This window comes from Chanodichthys erythropterus, chromosome 24, assembly GCF_024489055.1.
Source record: "Chanodichthys erythropterus isolate Z2021 chromosome 24, ASM2448905v1, whole genome shotgun sequence".
NCBI classification, from domain to species: Eukaryota; Metazoa; Chordata; class Actinopteri; order Cypriniformes; family Xenocyprididae; genus Chanodichthys; species Chanodichthys erythropterus.
The window spans coordinates 12,168,691-12,184,978 of NC_090244.1; the positions used below are offsets into that span (position 1 = coordinate 12,168,691).

At 38.8% G+C, this 16,288-nt stretch overlaps 1 protein-coding gene across 1 annotated transcript in view; it reads left to right on the top strand.

Annotated features, from left to right (window-relative positions):
- The first annotated feature begins 1,480 nt into the window (after positions 1-1,480).
- The window catches only part of kiaa1549la (KIAA1549-like a), a 71,890-nt gene continuing 57,082 nt past the window's right edge, over positions 1,481-16,288 (top strand). The window contains exon 1 of the mRNA XM_067379942.1: positions 1,481-1,764. Coding sequence (XP_067236043.1) covers positions 1,563-1,764 — 202 coding nt within the window. The 5' untranslated portion in view covers positions 1,481-1,562. The remainder of the gene's footprint in view (positions 1,765-16,288) is intronic.

Here is a 16,288-nt window from a genome sequence, read left to right on the forward strand (position 1 = left end):
GTAATAAAGGACATTATTTTCATTTTTGGGTGAACTCACCCTTTAATAACTTGTTAAATATGGATATTTTTTTTACACAAGCGCATCGCTTCAGAAGGCATTTATTAACCCCCCGGAGCCATGTGCAGTAAGTTCATGATGGATGGATGTGGATGGAGACACTTTCGTTGATCCTCGCTCACTGCCATTATAAAGCTTAGATGCGTCAGGATATTAATATTTCTCTGATTGTGTTCATCAGAAAGAAAGTCGTAACGTTACATCTAGGAGGGCTTGAAGGTGTGTAAAGCTTGGGCTAATTTTCATTTGAAAGTGAACTATAATGCTTTAAGCCTGCCATATAGTAATTTTTAAACAATAGTTGAACAGAAAGTTGGGCTTATATTTAACCCAACATTTTAGTGTATGTTCCAGCTTGATAGATGTTGGCTACTTTTGTGGAATCATTCGTTTAAAATACTGATCACAAATAAGATTTTTAGCTTCTGAAGATTATATTTTAGTTTGTCTATTTGCATCAGATATATATTTTAAATCTATTTATATTATATTAGAAAATAAAAATATAATCTTGTACCAGGCCCAAAAAACTTAAGTTGAAACTGACGAAATTGCGCCATCATGCGGGTGGAAGCGGGATTTTTTTATGACGTTTGATATTGGTGCTTCCGGTTATGTAACAGACACTTACCATAAGTACACAAGGACATTAATACTGCTAAACTTTATTTAAAGAGAAGCCTACACGTATTTAAATACCAAGTATTTATTTGCAAATCAAATTACTGCTATAGTTTCATTACGTTGTCCACTTTTTAGTTGAGTAACAGTATATTTTAACTGTAACATTTATCTTAGCGGATTGTTGAAACAAGGTATTTGAAGTATCAGCATTGAATTGTTTCATAAACACCTTGTGGCAAAATTAAATTTGAAACTGTCACTCATTCTATATAAATATATACTAAGAGATTACATTATTATTATCATTTTAATAACATTTTTGCTTTATAATACACGGTGCTATTTATTTACCACTTAAAGGCAGTACAAAACGTCTGATAATGTATAAAATCATAAAGAATGTAGTAGAATGACCCACAATGTCGATGGACAGAAGCAGGTTTTCATTGGTGGCACCAGCCATCCTCGTGTAAACCCAGCAGAGGTCGTCTTCCTCTTGTACATCAGTCCTCGTCACCAGTTTGCCTGCATACGCTCGCTTGGAGACGCGGTATTTTTTCCCAATCAAAAGCAGACGATTTTCCGTCGCAGCATCATCGATATAATAGCGGGATTATAGGATTGACGCCCTTGGATTCCTATGCTGAATGTGTGTTTCATGAAGCGCGACAGATAACCTGCTCTAATAACGCGCGCGTGATTGATGTGGTGGTCGCGGATGCTTCTGAATGCGCTTTGAAGACGCATCGCCTTAAAGTTTCAATGCTGACATAGAGCAGAACATTGGAGAGAAGACCTCAGTCTAAGGAACTGGAAAGGATAGATCAAATGTCTTTTTCGGGACCTTTCGGCCTATTGCTGAATTTATCTCTAGCCCGATGGCCCCAAGAAATGCGCGCAACGATTTCTACATTTTGGGCTCCAATAGCGGGAATGGCAACGCTGGAACCCAAGGCATGTCGGAATGGATAGGCTTGTCCTTGTGCCGAAAATATGTTGACCTGGACGGAGTGTGGACCAAGTGTCTGATATCTGTTGGAATTACATTGCTCCTGGTTCCGTCCATATTTGCCATAGACGGTGAGATATTTTTGGGTTATTTTGTGGACAACCTGTTTGAGCGCCCAGCTTCAAAACCTTTCCAAAAAGGTTTTGTTTGTATGTTTAATTTGAACGTTCTGAAACTGCACGTTTGAATTTCTAATAATTTCAAACGAACTACATTGTATCTATGGAGGTTCTAATTGTTAAACGCAATGCGGAATATAAACAGTCTCTCTCGTGAAAACGAATCAAATTAACAGACAGACCAAATATGATTAACCACTTGTGCGTTTGATTTGTCTGCGATTTGTTTGCTTTCCTGTGGCCGTTTGCGAACAAAACAGCTGAAAGACACAACAGAACCTCTCAGACAAAAACAAGATGCAGGTAGCCCTACATCACTCTGAAGCACTTGTGTATAAACAGCATGTGACGTCTGACCAGGGCATTTGGTGCTGCAGTGCTGGGCGCTCGGTCTGTGTTCGCTCCTCAGACATTTCTATTCATTTTCAGTTCTTGGTGATTTTGCGCACTCGCAAAAAATCACCAAGTAGCTGAGGGAATATAAAAAAGTGCCTGAGGTGAAGGAATTTGAAGACTGTGATTCATCTCAGTGACGCGAATCTTTTGATTACCAAAAAGATTCATTCACTTCAGATTCATTTTCTGAAGGTTCGATATGCGCCAGATTCGCCACAAAACAACCGAATCGATTAAAAGGTCAAGAATGAGATGGCTGATTCGTTAACAAGATTGGCTATTTTGTTCATTCAGTTATTTGACAACCGAGATGTTTTGTTCATTTAATTAGTTCGAACGAGATGATTCAGTGAAGGAGCTATTTATTCATTAGCCAGTGAAATGCTCACAGCCGGCAATCGAATTCTATTGGTTTCTGCTATATTGAGTCTTTAAATGCAAGAAAATAAAGTCAGAAACGACTCTTTTAAAGGGATAGTTCATCCAAAAATGAAAATTCTGTCATTAATTAGGCTACTCACCCTCATGTCGTTTCAAACCCGTAAGACTTTTGTTTATCTTCAGAACACAAATGAAGATCTTTTTGATGAAATCTGAGAGCTTTCTGTCCCTCTGTTGACAGTTACGCAACCACTACTTTGCTTCAAAAAGTTCATAAGGAGATCGTAAAACTAATCCATATGAATTGAGCGGTTTAGTCCAAATATTCTGAAGAGACACGATCGCTTTATGTGATGAACAGATTAAATTTAGGCTTTTATTCACATGTAAACATTCATCAACTCACATATCAGTTGTGGTAAACTGAAGCTCAAGCATATTTGCTTGACGTGCGACAAAAAATGAGGTTCATTCTCTTGTGTGTTACGCCGCAAGTTTGAACCAATGCGGTTTGTTCTCGTGCGTCAAGCAGGTTTGGTTGAACTTCTGTTTATGTTCGCTGATCAATGTTTAAAGATTATGAATCTGCTCAACATATAAAGCGATCGTGTCTCTTCAGAAAATTTGTTCTAAATCGCTCAATTCATATGGATTAGTTTTACGATCTCTTTAGGAACTTTTTGAAGCGTGAAAGTGGTAGTTGCGTAGCTGTCAATGGAGGGACAGAAATCACTCAGATTTCATCAAAAAGATCTTCATTTGTGTTGTGAAGATAAACAAATGTCTTATGGGTTTGGAAAGACATGAGGGTGAGTAATTAATGACAGAATTTTCATTTTGGTCTAAACTTGGGTTCAAGTCTACCTCCTTTTTCACATTGTTATTTTCATTTCTGGGTCTAAACCACTCAAAACCACTAGTGAGCCATATGAATAAAACATTTGAGTTTGTATACAAGAACAGTTCATTCAATAAAATGTTTTATTCAACTACAAAAGCGGTTTGGTTTGCATAGCAACTGTTGCTGTTCTTATTGAAAGCCAAATTCATTTTACCTTTTCAACCATAAACCAACATTCTCAGAACGTTCCGGGAACAAATAATTGTTAAATGAGGCAAAAACACATAGGAAGGGGTGCTGTATCACCTTGAACTGGTATTTTTTGTGATAATTACATACCTTACCCCCTATCAAATGGCTATTTACCAAATAAGTTTATATATGGCCTTGTATACCTTTTAGTATTTACCTCAGTGTGTGATTCCACATGTGGTTGTCCCATTACCACCTGTGTTTTTATGGAGATTATCAGTATATTATACAAAACAGATTTTAGTACTTCAGTAAGTTGGGATATTAACATTATATCAATTAATGAAACATAGTTGTTTTTTTTACTGTAAATGTTTGTAAATTTAATCTGTAAAACCTAAAATATTGCTAACAAATATTTTTTATGGTACACAAAAAAGATGGAGGCAAAAAATAATAAAATATTTTGTATAAATCTTAATGGAACAAGGGAATGTACCATTTCGGAAGAGGATTAGAGCCTAGCAATAATAAAAAAATAAAACCATCTCGAGATTAAAGTTGTTAAATTTCGAGAAAAAAGTCGAAATAAAATGTTGAGAATAAACTCATTAAATTACTAGAAAGAAGTCGTTAAATTTCGAGAAAAAACTTGAAATAAAATGTTGAGAATAAACTCATTAAATTACGAGAAAAAAATCGTTAAATTTCAAGAAAAAAGTCAAGATAAAATGTTGAGAATAAACTCATTAAATTACGAGAAAAAAATCATTAAACTTCAAGAAAAAAGTCGAGATAAAATGTTGAGAATAAACTCATTAAATTACGAGAAAAAACTCATTAAATTTCAAGAAAAAAGTTGAGATAAAATTTTGAGAATAAACTCGTTAAATTATGAGAAAAAAAACTTGTTAAATTTCAAGAAAAAAGTCAAGATAAAATGCTGAGAACAAACGCATTAAATTATGAGAAAAAAGTTCTCAATTTTTCTTTGTTCTCATAATTTAACAACTTTTTTCTCGTAATTTAATGACTTTATTCTCAACATTTTATCTCGACTTTTTTCTCGATATTTAACAAGTTTATTCTCATAATTATCAAGTTTATTCTAAACATTTTATTCCGACTTTTTTCTCGAAATTTAACAACTTTAATCTTGAGATGGTTTTATTTTTTTATTATTGCTTGGCCCTAATCCTCTTCTGTACATTTCAGTTTATGTGATTCATATTCATTAATTTACATATTTTATTTATTGTTTTACAATTTATGAATACGAATCGCATAAACTGAAATTGTCCATTCCCTTGTTCCATTAACATTCATACAAAATGTTTTTTTAAACTCTAGTTTTCTTTTTAGCGATTAGTGATTTAATCCATAATAATATGTAAGCATTATTGAATTCAATTTGATGTAATTTTACTATACTATTGAAATTCATAAATCTTAAAAACAAGAGACTCTTAAAAATAAAGTTTCTATATAGGCATCAATGGTTTCATTAAAAAACGTTATCATCCGAAGCTCAACCCACAAAAAGATTCTTTATTTTGACAAAATGTTATTTAGATTATTAAAATGTTCTTTAAAAAAATATTTTATGGAACGGTTCACTGAAATATTCTTTGGGGAACTAAAAACGGTTCATTTATGTCATTGCACAAAAAAAAACCTTTTGGAACCGTTATTTTTAAGAGCGTACTGTTGTTTTTAAACACATATTTCATGGATTTATTCAAAAATATTTAACTACTGAATGTGCAAATGGCCATATAATAATAATATACAACTTGATTTTAAGTCCATATCAGTGACTGAAACACAGTAAGTTGCCTTCCATTGAAATATCTATTGTATGTATGCTTAATATTCTTGACCTGCATCACACATCCTCCTGAAAATGACACTCGAGCGTAGAAATTTCTACATCAATATGGCACTTTCAACTCCACTGTGTTCTCTATTCATGCTGCAATTTATCAGTAGCCTTTGCCTGAGGACCAGAAGAGCATTTAAACAAAAAAATGATTTAATTTGTGCAAACAAGTTCAGCGTTGATGATGTGAACTAACTCCAGGCATGATGGCCCTTCTTAAACATCTCAAATACAGATATCAAAAAGGCAGATTAGATTTTCGAAAGCTAGAATTACAAGAGAAATACATTTCTAAAGCTAGAATTACACCAGATTAGTTTTATGTGAGCACGCAGACATGCATCGGTCTGGACCATAGGCTTAATACACAGAGGTAAAGAGCCTATGCCTTCTCATTCATAAAACCACTATTGTCCTTGTTGGCTTTGAGCTGGGTCTATGGCGCATGGCCAGACACACTTGTGGCTTGCTGAGGATGAGGCATCTCTCCTCAATGCCCCTACAGTGATGCTACCGCTAGTCAACAGGAGCCTGCTGTGCTGTGTTGCCATGGGAACTGATCTACTTTTTTTTTTCTTTTTTTTTTTTTTGACCAGAGTGGAAAGAGTGAGTGTATTACCAGAATGACAGTGATGAACTGGTCCGTTTGATTTTCAAAGGCTTTTTTGTGGCCTCAGATCTGCAGTGACTGGATTCAGCAATTAGTTGAACAGAACTAGACTGGATTTGTGCTTTAATTGACTATTTTATGGGGATGTTTTGTCACTTGTCAGTAGAAAGGTTGTGTGTAACGGGAACCAAAGCCAAGTTTTAATGGAGTAGGCATAGTGTTTTTCCCCCTGTGGTGTGTGTGTGTGTGTAATTATTATAACTGGAGAAGCAGGTCTCTCAATGCTCTTTAAGAAATCTGTGGTGGTTTTGTTCTGTAACTCACATTATAAAACCTGGACCAGTCAATCTGATCCCATCAAAACGTTTGAAGCATCATTGCAAAACCCATCTGTTCACCCTCAAGAGGGGAGCTGCATTAAAAAAAAACGAAAAAACATGCAATGATGACAACAGCGGGAGTCTTTGATTCACAGCCATGTACTGTTGAAATGACTGAGAACAAAGGGAGAGCTTTTTACATTGTTAATACTGCCATTAAAATGATTTACAATATAAAAGACTTTAGGTTAAGAAAAATTATGACATCAATGTGAAATATTGATATGAGGTTGGTACAATATTATTGTGTATTTACTAGGATTGTCAATTGTGAATAAAATTGAATCAGATTGATTACATAATATACTGATTAATTAATCAATCAAATGAATTGCATGTCAATATTTGCTGAGATAAACCCTCATATGAAGATAATTTAAAGACATTATTGTGGTAGATGAGTAAAACATTACATTACAAAAAAAAAAAAAAAATGGCTTTAGAAATCAACATTTTGTTCATTTTTATCTCATGGAATGCATTTTTCTATGACTAAAGGCCTGATTACACTAGCTATATTTGTTGTTTAGATGTGCTCGAAACGTAGCATGCTAACAAGAAAGAGCAAAAACGTTCAATGTTCATCATATGTTAAGCTTAGAATAAATAGAACAATATCTTTCATTGATATAGTTAAAGTTATAGATATTTTACAGTTATCAACTGGCATTAAGGCTGTAAATATTTACTAAAAGAATGGCGAGTATGTTAAGCTATTTGGGTTATATTAAAGGTTAGTGAAAATTCTGTCATTATTAACTCACCCTCATGTTTTTCCAAACCTGTAAGACTTTCATTCATCTTCGAAATACAAATGATCTTTTAATGAAATCTGAGTGATTTTTGTCCCTCCATTGACAGTCTACGCAACTACTACTTGATGCTTCATAAAACTCGTTGTGTATTGAGCGTTTTACTCCAATTTTTCACTTTATATGACAAACAGGTTTAATTTAGGCTTTTATTCATATAAACATTCATCAACTCAGATTCGTTATGGTAAACCGAAGCTCAAGCATGTTAGCTTGATGTGCGAGAACCAATGAGGTTAATTCTTGTGTGTTACTCGGCACATTTGAGCTTCCCTAAGAACCAATGAGGTTTGTTCTCACGCATCAAGCAGGTTCGGTTATGTTATGGTTATGTTTGCTGATCAATGTTTATATGTGAATAAAAGACTAAATTCATATTTAAAATCATATAAAGTGATCAAATCTCTTCAGAAAATTTGGACTAAACTAATCCATTCATATGGATTAGTTTTACAATCCCTTTATGAACTTTTTGAAGCGTTGAAGTGGTAGTTGTGTGAACTGTCAATGGAAGACAGAAGTCTCTCAGATTTCATTTGTGTTTCGAAGATGAACAAAAGTCCTAGGGCTGGTTCACACAGAACGCATGTCAGTAGAACGGAAAAAAGCGCAAGGTCTAGAGATGTTTCAATCTTATTTTAGCTTGAGCGCCATGTTTTTAGAATGCTGTTGCCGTGTCATGGGAGACGCAAGCGCAGTGGTTAAAGGCGTCCATCTAGCACGTGATTACTTTGAACAATAATGTGTGAACGGCTCCTTACGAGTTTAAATGATGACAGAATTTTCATTTTTGGGTGAACTATCCCTTTAATTTAATAAGTTTGATACTACTAATAATTTTGATCAATTATTATTAATAATAAAAATAACTAACAATTAATACATAATATAAATAATCTGAATAAACCCCTAACCAGAATGTTGAAGCATTTTTTTTTATGGTTAAGGCTGTAGTTATCTACAGATTACAGAAATACAAAGAGTGTATGTTAAGCTATTTAAGTTGTATTAATTGCAAAAGTCGAATAATTTTATGAATAATAAATTAAAATAATAACAATGATAATTTGATTCATTATTATTGACAATAAAAATGACTAATTATTCATAAAAATGTGAATGATAATGAAAAACAGAATGTTGAAGGAATATCAAAACAGTGCCGCCTTGGCATTATTTCTCATAATTGCTTGTTAAATTCCACACAGATGTCAAATACTATATGTGGTCAGTGAATTTGCATCAGCAAAGGTGAAAAACCCACATAAAGAGCACGGTTTTATTACTCTAAGCCTTTTTAAGCCTTTTGGCTTGTCTTTTAACCATCCATTTTGTTTGTCTTTAGACACTTCATAGAATTACATTAGAGCCGACTTTGTTAGCACCAGGATTCTTTCCAGAGGATCAGCGCCTGCCAGGAAAAAGATGCTGCGCACCACAACTAGTGTTGAAATGCTAAAATATCACATTTTAACAAGTAGACGTGCCGTGTCCAAACAGAAGCACAATTACAGTTTCCAGTAGGACTGAATTCAGTCTTCGTAATACGTATTTCTCTCAGTCTAATTACTGCCACTAGAGTCCTGAACCAGTTAATTATCTGCTGATGTCAGCTATGACCAAAGCAGCTGATCTGCTTCCCTGACTGACCGTTTTCACAGTTGACATGTTCTCATTTCCGACAATTCCATGCTTCATTAGTGAAACAGTCCATGTGAAAGTTGATTATGTCGAGTCTTGAGGCGCTCACTCCGTTTCCATAAATACAAAAGGTTATTTTTTTCTTCCTTCATTCTTTTTTTGGCACAGTCTGCAAGTAGCCTTGCTGCAGGGCCTGAGCAAATTCATGAGTGGACTGAAATCCATACCCCCAATTCGACATACTCTGTCCTTATAACAAATCTATAGTAATTATGTTCTTTTATATAACACTATATACCCAGTCGTGGTTTTTGGCCCTTGCCTGGGACAAACTTACACATCTAATGCTTTTTTTGGTAATTTTATGAAATAGCTATATTGCCATTTATGAGTTCAGTAGTGACAACGGTGACCATTTCATGATGGATGATAAGTACAGAGCTTTGACAAGCCGTTTGCAAACAGCTCATCTCCAGAGATGAATGACTTCAATCAGGTTGCCCACCATCTTTTCCATCTTGTGATTTGACCTGTGGATTCAGGATGTTTGGTGCAAAATGGTTAGAAATTGCTGTCCTTGGCAGTTTATTGGATAATTCTTTATAATATGAAATATATAGTATACTGATCACCTGATAATGTGGTTATACTTCCTTTGAAGTATTGAAATGTAGGCCTGGACTACCATAAATTGTACTATACTTTGAATTCTCATTGAGGATAACTCTTAAACAAGGTGCGAAAAATGGGATCTGACAGTATTTATTCCATAACATAGTTATTTTTTTTGCATTTTCTTTACAGCTTCAGGATTTATTGGGTTGTAACAGTAAAATGTGATATTTTGATATTTAGGCCTTTTTTTCAACTTTAACAGGGAATGGTATTTAGTATTCAAACTTGCAGCATTGGATCTGACAACTTTTATCGTATATTGCATATCATAATTATTTTCTGTTGGGATGGACTGGTTATGGCTTGGTTTAGGGTTAGTTGCATGTAATTATGTATAATAATTTAATAAAAGGACATATGTTACATGTACTTACTATAGTAAACTGTTTTTAGAGATTAAATTTAAGTGAGTGTTACATGGAATAAATAATATTGGCGATATTATTTATTCCATGCAACACTCACTTAAATTTAATCTCTAAAAACGGTTAAGCTTTATTAGGTAACACTTTATTTTACAGTCCTTGCGACATATGTTATATGTACTTACAATAGTAATTACATTAAATTATACATAATTGCATGCAACTAACCCTAAACCAAACCTTATTCCTAACCCTACCCTATAGTAAGTACTTGTTAATTAATATTACTCAGTACTTAAATGTATAATTACACTGAGCACCTTAAAATAAAGTATAACCCTGTTACAGTGTAATTGGGTCATTGACGAATAAGGTTATTAAAAGTGTAAAAAAACATAATGGAGATTGGAGAAAAAGATTTAACAATGAGATAATGTGGTTTTTATAATCAATTAACACTGCTTTTGTCATTTTTTACAATATGGACAAAATTTGTCACCAAAAAAGCCATTCGGTTGTACTGAATGACACTTTTGGTTATACCAAATTATCATATTTCCAAACAATGCTAACAGGCTGATATCTAGCTATCTAGATAGCTAGCAAAAGGATAGTCAAATATTTTATATTTAGTACAAGTTTTTAAAATATTACATTTTCCATGTAGTTTTATTGCGGTTGTTCCGAATGACCAGATATTTCAGGACATGCGTATGAGCAAGTGACAACATGAATTTTTCAAATAGTTAAAAGAGAGTTAGCTACTTTGCTTCATGACCATGTGGTTCTTTGCAGGTGTCTGAATGATATCAAATCCTGCCACATGATATTGACCGCAAGACTTGATCCAAAATGGTCCCTTTATATTGGTTACTCCGAATGACATTAATGAAATTCATTTTTCCAGACATTCTTTCTCATAACAAAGCAATGACTTCTACACATAATTTTAATACCATTTTTGCACTATATGGATAGATGATGCTATAAAGTCATGCCAGAATTAAAAAATATAAACATTTATTAAATTTTAAGATATTTTAATCATAAATGAAATGGCTGTATTGGCCTTTGGACGGTTAAACCAAATGACCTTTTGACATTTCAAAATCTTTAAAATACCTTTATATGTAGCAAAATATAATTAAAAACTTTTGGAATCAATAAAAGAGATCTAGTTGTACTACCTTACTGTAACGAAGCGGGACTGAGGCAGAGATCCAGTTGCAAGCTTTTATTCAAAGTGAGCATAGTCGTACAGGCTGGGTCGATCAGGGGCAAACAGGAACAGCAAGGAACAGGCAGAGTCGTAGTCAGAGTACAGGCAGTAGATCGAGGCAGGCGGATATCATTCACAGGTCGGTATACAAGGCAAGAGTCAGGACAGGCAGCAACGGGTCAATAAACAGGAACAGGCAAGATCAAACACGGGCAGACAGGAAACACAGAAACGCTCAGAAATGACACACTGGGAAATCAAGACTTCGCGGTGAGGTGGTGTGTGTGACAGTCCTTTATAGTCCTGGTAATGAGTGGCAGCTGGGTGTGGTGATTAGTGTGGAGTGATTGTGAAGTGAGTGTAGGTGATGAGCAATGGAGGATCATGGGAAATGTAGTCCGGGATGTGACAGGAACAGACGTGATCGTGACATAACGCCCCCCTCCCGGAAGGCGCGTCCTCGCGGCGTAGATGACACCAATAGGGAGGGGGGGTGGGTGCATTGGAGCTCTAGTGGCGGACAGGAATGGAGTCTCCAATGCAGGTTCCCGGGCCGCCATGGCGGGTCAGGCGCTACGGGCAGCTATGGCGGGTCAGGTGCTATGGGCAGCCATGGCGGATCAGGTGCCACGGGCAGCCATGGTGAGTCCGGAGTGTCAGAAGGCCATAGGGGATCAGGTGGCTTGGGTAACCTCGGCAGGTCAGGTGACTTGAGCAACCACGGCAGGTCAGGTGGTTTGGGTAACCACGGTAGGTCAGGTGGTTTGGGTAACCACGGCAGGTTAGGGTCCATAAACGGCCATAATAGTTCAAAGGCCAATGACGGCAGTGGCCAGGCAGAGTGCCCACCCACAGGTATACTGCCCCCCCCCAAAAAGTTCTTGGGGATTTCAACGGGGTCTGTTGCGGCCTCGTGGGCAAGGAGTACAGGTGGTTCCGGCAGGGCGAGACGCCTGGGTTGCGTTGGCAGGGCTAGGAGCTTGGATGGCGCCGGCAGGGCCAGGAGCTCGGGTGGTGCTGGCAAGGCAGGGCGAGGAGCGCAGGTGGCGCCGGCAGGGCGAGGAGCGCAGGTGGCGCCGGCAGGGCGAGGAGCGCAGGTGGCGCCGGCAGGGCGAGGAGCTCAGGTGGCGCCGGCAGGGCGAGGAGCGCAGGTGGCGCCGGCAGGGCGAGGAGCGCAGGTGGCGCCGGCAGGGCGAGGAGCGCAGGTGGCGCCGGCAGGGCGAGGAGCTCAGTAGGCGCCGGCAGGGCGAGGAGCGCAGGTGGCGCCGGCAGGGCGAGGAGCTCAGTAGGCGCCGGCAGGGCAAGACGCTTAAGCGGTGCTGGTAGAGCATGACGCTTGGGCGGAGCAGGAGAGACCTCTGGAGTGGTCTCCAGGCCCACAGCGGCCTCTTGAACGGCGTCTGCGTCTTGAGGAGAGGAGGACGCCTTCTTCCTCCTCCTCCTCCTCTTCCTCCGGGAGTGAGGCGATGGTTCACCGACTGGAGCGGTCTCTGGAGCAAACTCACTGGCTGAAGCGGGTTCTGGAGCGGACTCAATGGCTGGAACGCCCCTTACCTCCGTGAGCACTGAAGGGGCGGCCATCTTGCCCGTAGGCACTGGCAAAGCAGCCATCTTGTCCATCGCGTCCAGGGCGCTTGAGAGCGTTACAACAGGCGAGCCTGAGAGCGTTGCAACGGGCGAGCTTGAGAGCGTTGCAACAGGCGAGCTTGAGAGCGTTGCAACAGGCGAGCTTGAGAGCGTTGCAACAGGCGAGCTTGAGAGCGAAGCGGCCGGCGGGCTTGAGAGCGAAGCGGCCGGCGGGCTTGAGAGCGAAGCGGCCGGCGGGCTTGAGAGCGAAGCGTCCGGCTGGCTTGAGAGCGAAGCGTCCGGCTGGCTTGAGAGCGAAGCGTCCGGCTGGCTTGAGAGCGAAGCGCCCATGGGTTTCGGAATGCCAGCTGCTCGTGCTGTAGTCAGTGGAGGATCATTCATGCTGGCACGCAATCCTCTCCGCTCTCTGACAGGACCAGCGACGTGACGTGACTCTGGACGATCAGCGGAGACGTGACGTTGCTCTTGGCGATCAGCGGAGACGTGACGTGGCTCTGGGCGATCAGCAGAGACGTGGACTGGTGTTGCTGTTATGGAAGCCGCCATCTTGTGAGTGTCCTTAGGTGCGGCGGCCATTACACAGCCAGCCGAGGAATCGCATTCCACCGCGACACCCACAGTAAATGGAGAACCAACTAACAACAGAGCATAGTCCATAAAACCGCAGAGTGATGAACGCGGTCCCTCTCGTCTTAATCTACTCTGGAGAGGTTGGTTGACGCCATCACAAAAGAAGTCAATCAGAGCACAGTCCGGTAGATCAGAGAGGTAAGCAATGTCCAGATATTCCTGCACATAATCCTCTAACGATCGCGTGCCCTGCGTACTCCACAATAACAAATGATCAAGATCCATACCATACAAATGTTCTCTGGTAAAGCTGCTGGATCTTGGTGGTGGCGAAGTCTTCTGTAACGAAGCGGGACTGAGGCAGAGATCCAGTTGCAAGCTTTTATTCAAAGTGAGCATAGTCGTACAGGCTGGGTCGATCAGGGGCAAACAGGAACAGCAAGGAACAGGCAGAGTCGTAGTCAGAGTACAGGCAGTAGATCGAGGCAGGCGGATATCATTCACAGGTCGGTATACAAGGCAAGAGTCAGGACAGGCAGCAACGGGTCAATAAACAGGAACAGGCAAGATCAAACACGGGCAGACAGGAAACACAGAAACGCTCAGAAATGACACACTGGGAAATCAAGACTTCGCGGTGAGGTGGTGTGTGTGACAGTCCTTTATAGTCCTGGTAATGAGTGGCAGCTGGGTGTGGTGATTAGTGTGGAGTGATTGTGAAGTGAGTGTAGGTGATGAGCAATGGAGGATCATGGGAAATGTAGTCCGGGATGTGACAGGAACAGACGTGATCGTGACACTTACATACTTTTATTGTTATTATTATTATTATTATTATTATTAAGGCCTTTGTACAAAAAATTACCCATCATGTCATTGACCCAATTTTACATGTACTTACTATAGGGTTATGGTTAGGATCAGTTAGAAAAACACTAATAGTATAATAACACCGTTAAATGTAATCTTTAGCAATATCAAATTGATAGTATATCAATTTTAGTAAATAATATATATTTTTAAATATCAGCCATAACATGAAAATAATTATCAGCTTATCGACGATAATAACATCGATCCCTAATGTTTTGAATTTATTATACAGCTTCATGGTCATTTATTGCAGCTCTCTTGTTTGTCACTTGCCTATGAGGACATCTGCTGTAACACAAGCCAGTCATTTTCAGGTCACGTGCGTCGAGCTAATACTTAGATCCAACCATCTGATGCCAATCGTCTCCCTAAAAGTGTTCCTTTGCCAGGAGCGATGACAAACAAATATGTTTTATTTAATCTGTTTTGTTAATGAATGAACAGATTATGATGTCCATTATCAATGCCATAAACCAAAGGGTTATCGTTTTGCTCCCTCGCTTTGATCTATTTGGCTTAGATCAAGGGATTGATGCTGACCTCTGCCAGATTAATACACAATTCGGAGAACCGGTAATGAAATTGTGTGCCAGCTCACACCTGAAAATCTCCTCAGGCTTATGAAACCAGGTTTATGCTGGGGAGGGGCTAATCTGGTTTGTGAGCAAGAAGAAGGGGCATTAAAGGGTCAATAGCTGCATAAAGAGAGACATCTCTTGTTTTATGGAGCTTTTCGTATATGGGCGGATGTCATTAATTTAATTATTGTTTTGTAGCTGTTATAGCGCACCCATTTTTTTCAGAGGTTATTCATCCTACTTCAAAGCTCCAGACAGGCTCAGCTGTGCGTGTTTCGGTGTCTGATGTCTGTCTGTCTGTCTTTTGGGACTGATCAAATCCGCGTCCTCGTTTTACTCAACCGTCGACCAGTGTTAATTTACACGGAACTCATAACTGTGGCCTCATTTAACTCTAGAGGCGTTTGAAATCTAGTCAAAGCGTTGTTCCAGCAAATATGCGGGAAAACCGGAGCACAAATATTCCGAGCTAATTAGGCATATGCATACGCATAATTCTCTTTGTGCTTGTGGAATCGCTTGCGTAATTAAATCAGGCAGTCGTCTTTGTACTTGTTGATAGAATTGCCACGTTCGATTTTGATCCTACCCTTAGATTTATTTAATTGCTAAACTGTATCTTGAAATAAAAGTATTCCGCTTCATGTTCACACCTGGAATTTCACACATGACAGTGCTCATTAGATGAGAAAAAGGAAAAAGGAGCTTTTTGTGTAATGAGCTCTGTCCTTGTCGAACCTCAGACGTCATCAGCTTTACCCTAAAAAATCCCTTAGGAAATGATGCCATGTAAAAGGAATGGGATTATCTATTTTTGCCTTCAGAGAAGGCTGATGTTATGTGGCCATGTCATGTTTGCTATGCTAAAGCCCATAATATTCAGTGTAATTCATGTGCAGAATGAATATTTCGAGGACTCTTGGTTGCTCTGCTCTCTTCCCTGGGGGTCAGATTGGCTTGAACATAAGAGGTGGTCTGGAAAACTGGGAAAGAGACTGAGGGGCCAATTCACTAAACAGCTGCGCTACTTTTCTGTGCTGATGTACCACCCACAATCCAGTTCAACCAGGCTATAAATGCGCTAAAATAACACATCTTTTTTTTTTTTTTTAGTCCTATTTTGTAGTCCTTTAAATTTAGTCAGTGTTTCATCACGTCATATTCATTCATGTTAGTCAGTATTAAAGGGTTAGTTCACCCAAAAATGAAAATTATGTCGTTCCACACCTGTAAGACCTTTGTTCATCTTCTGAACACAGTTTAAGATATTTTAGATTCAGTCCGAGAGCTTTCTGTCCCTCCATTGAAAGTGTTTGTACGGTAGACTGTCCATGTCCAGAAAGGTAATAAAAACATCACCAAAGTAGTCCATGTGACATCAGTGGGTTAGTTAGAAGTTTTTGAAGCATCGAAAATACATTTTGGTCCAAAAATAACAAAAACTACGACTTTATTCAGCATTGTATTCTCTTCCGGG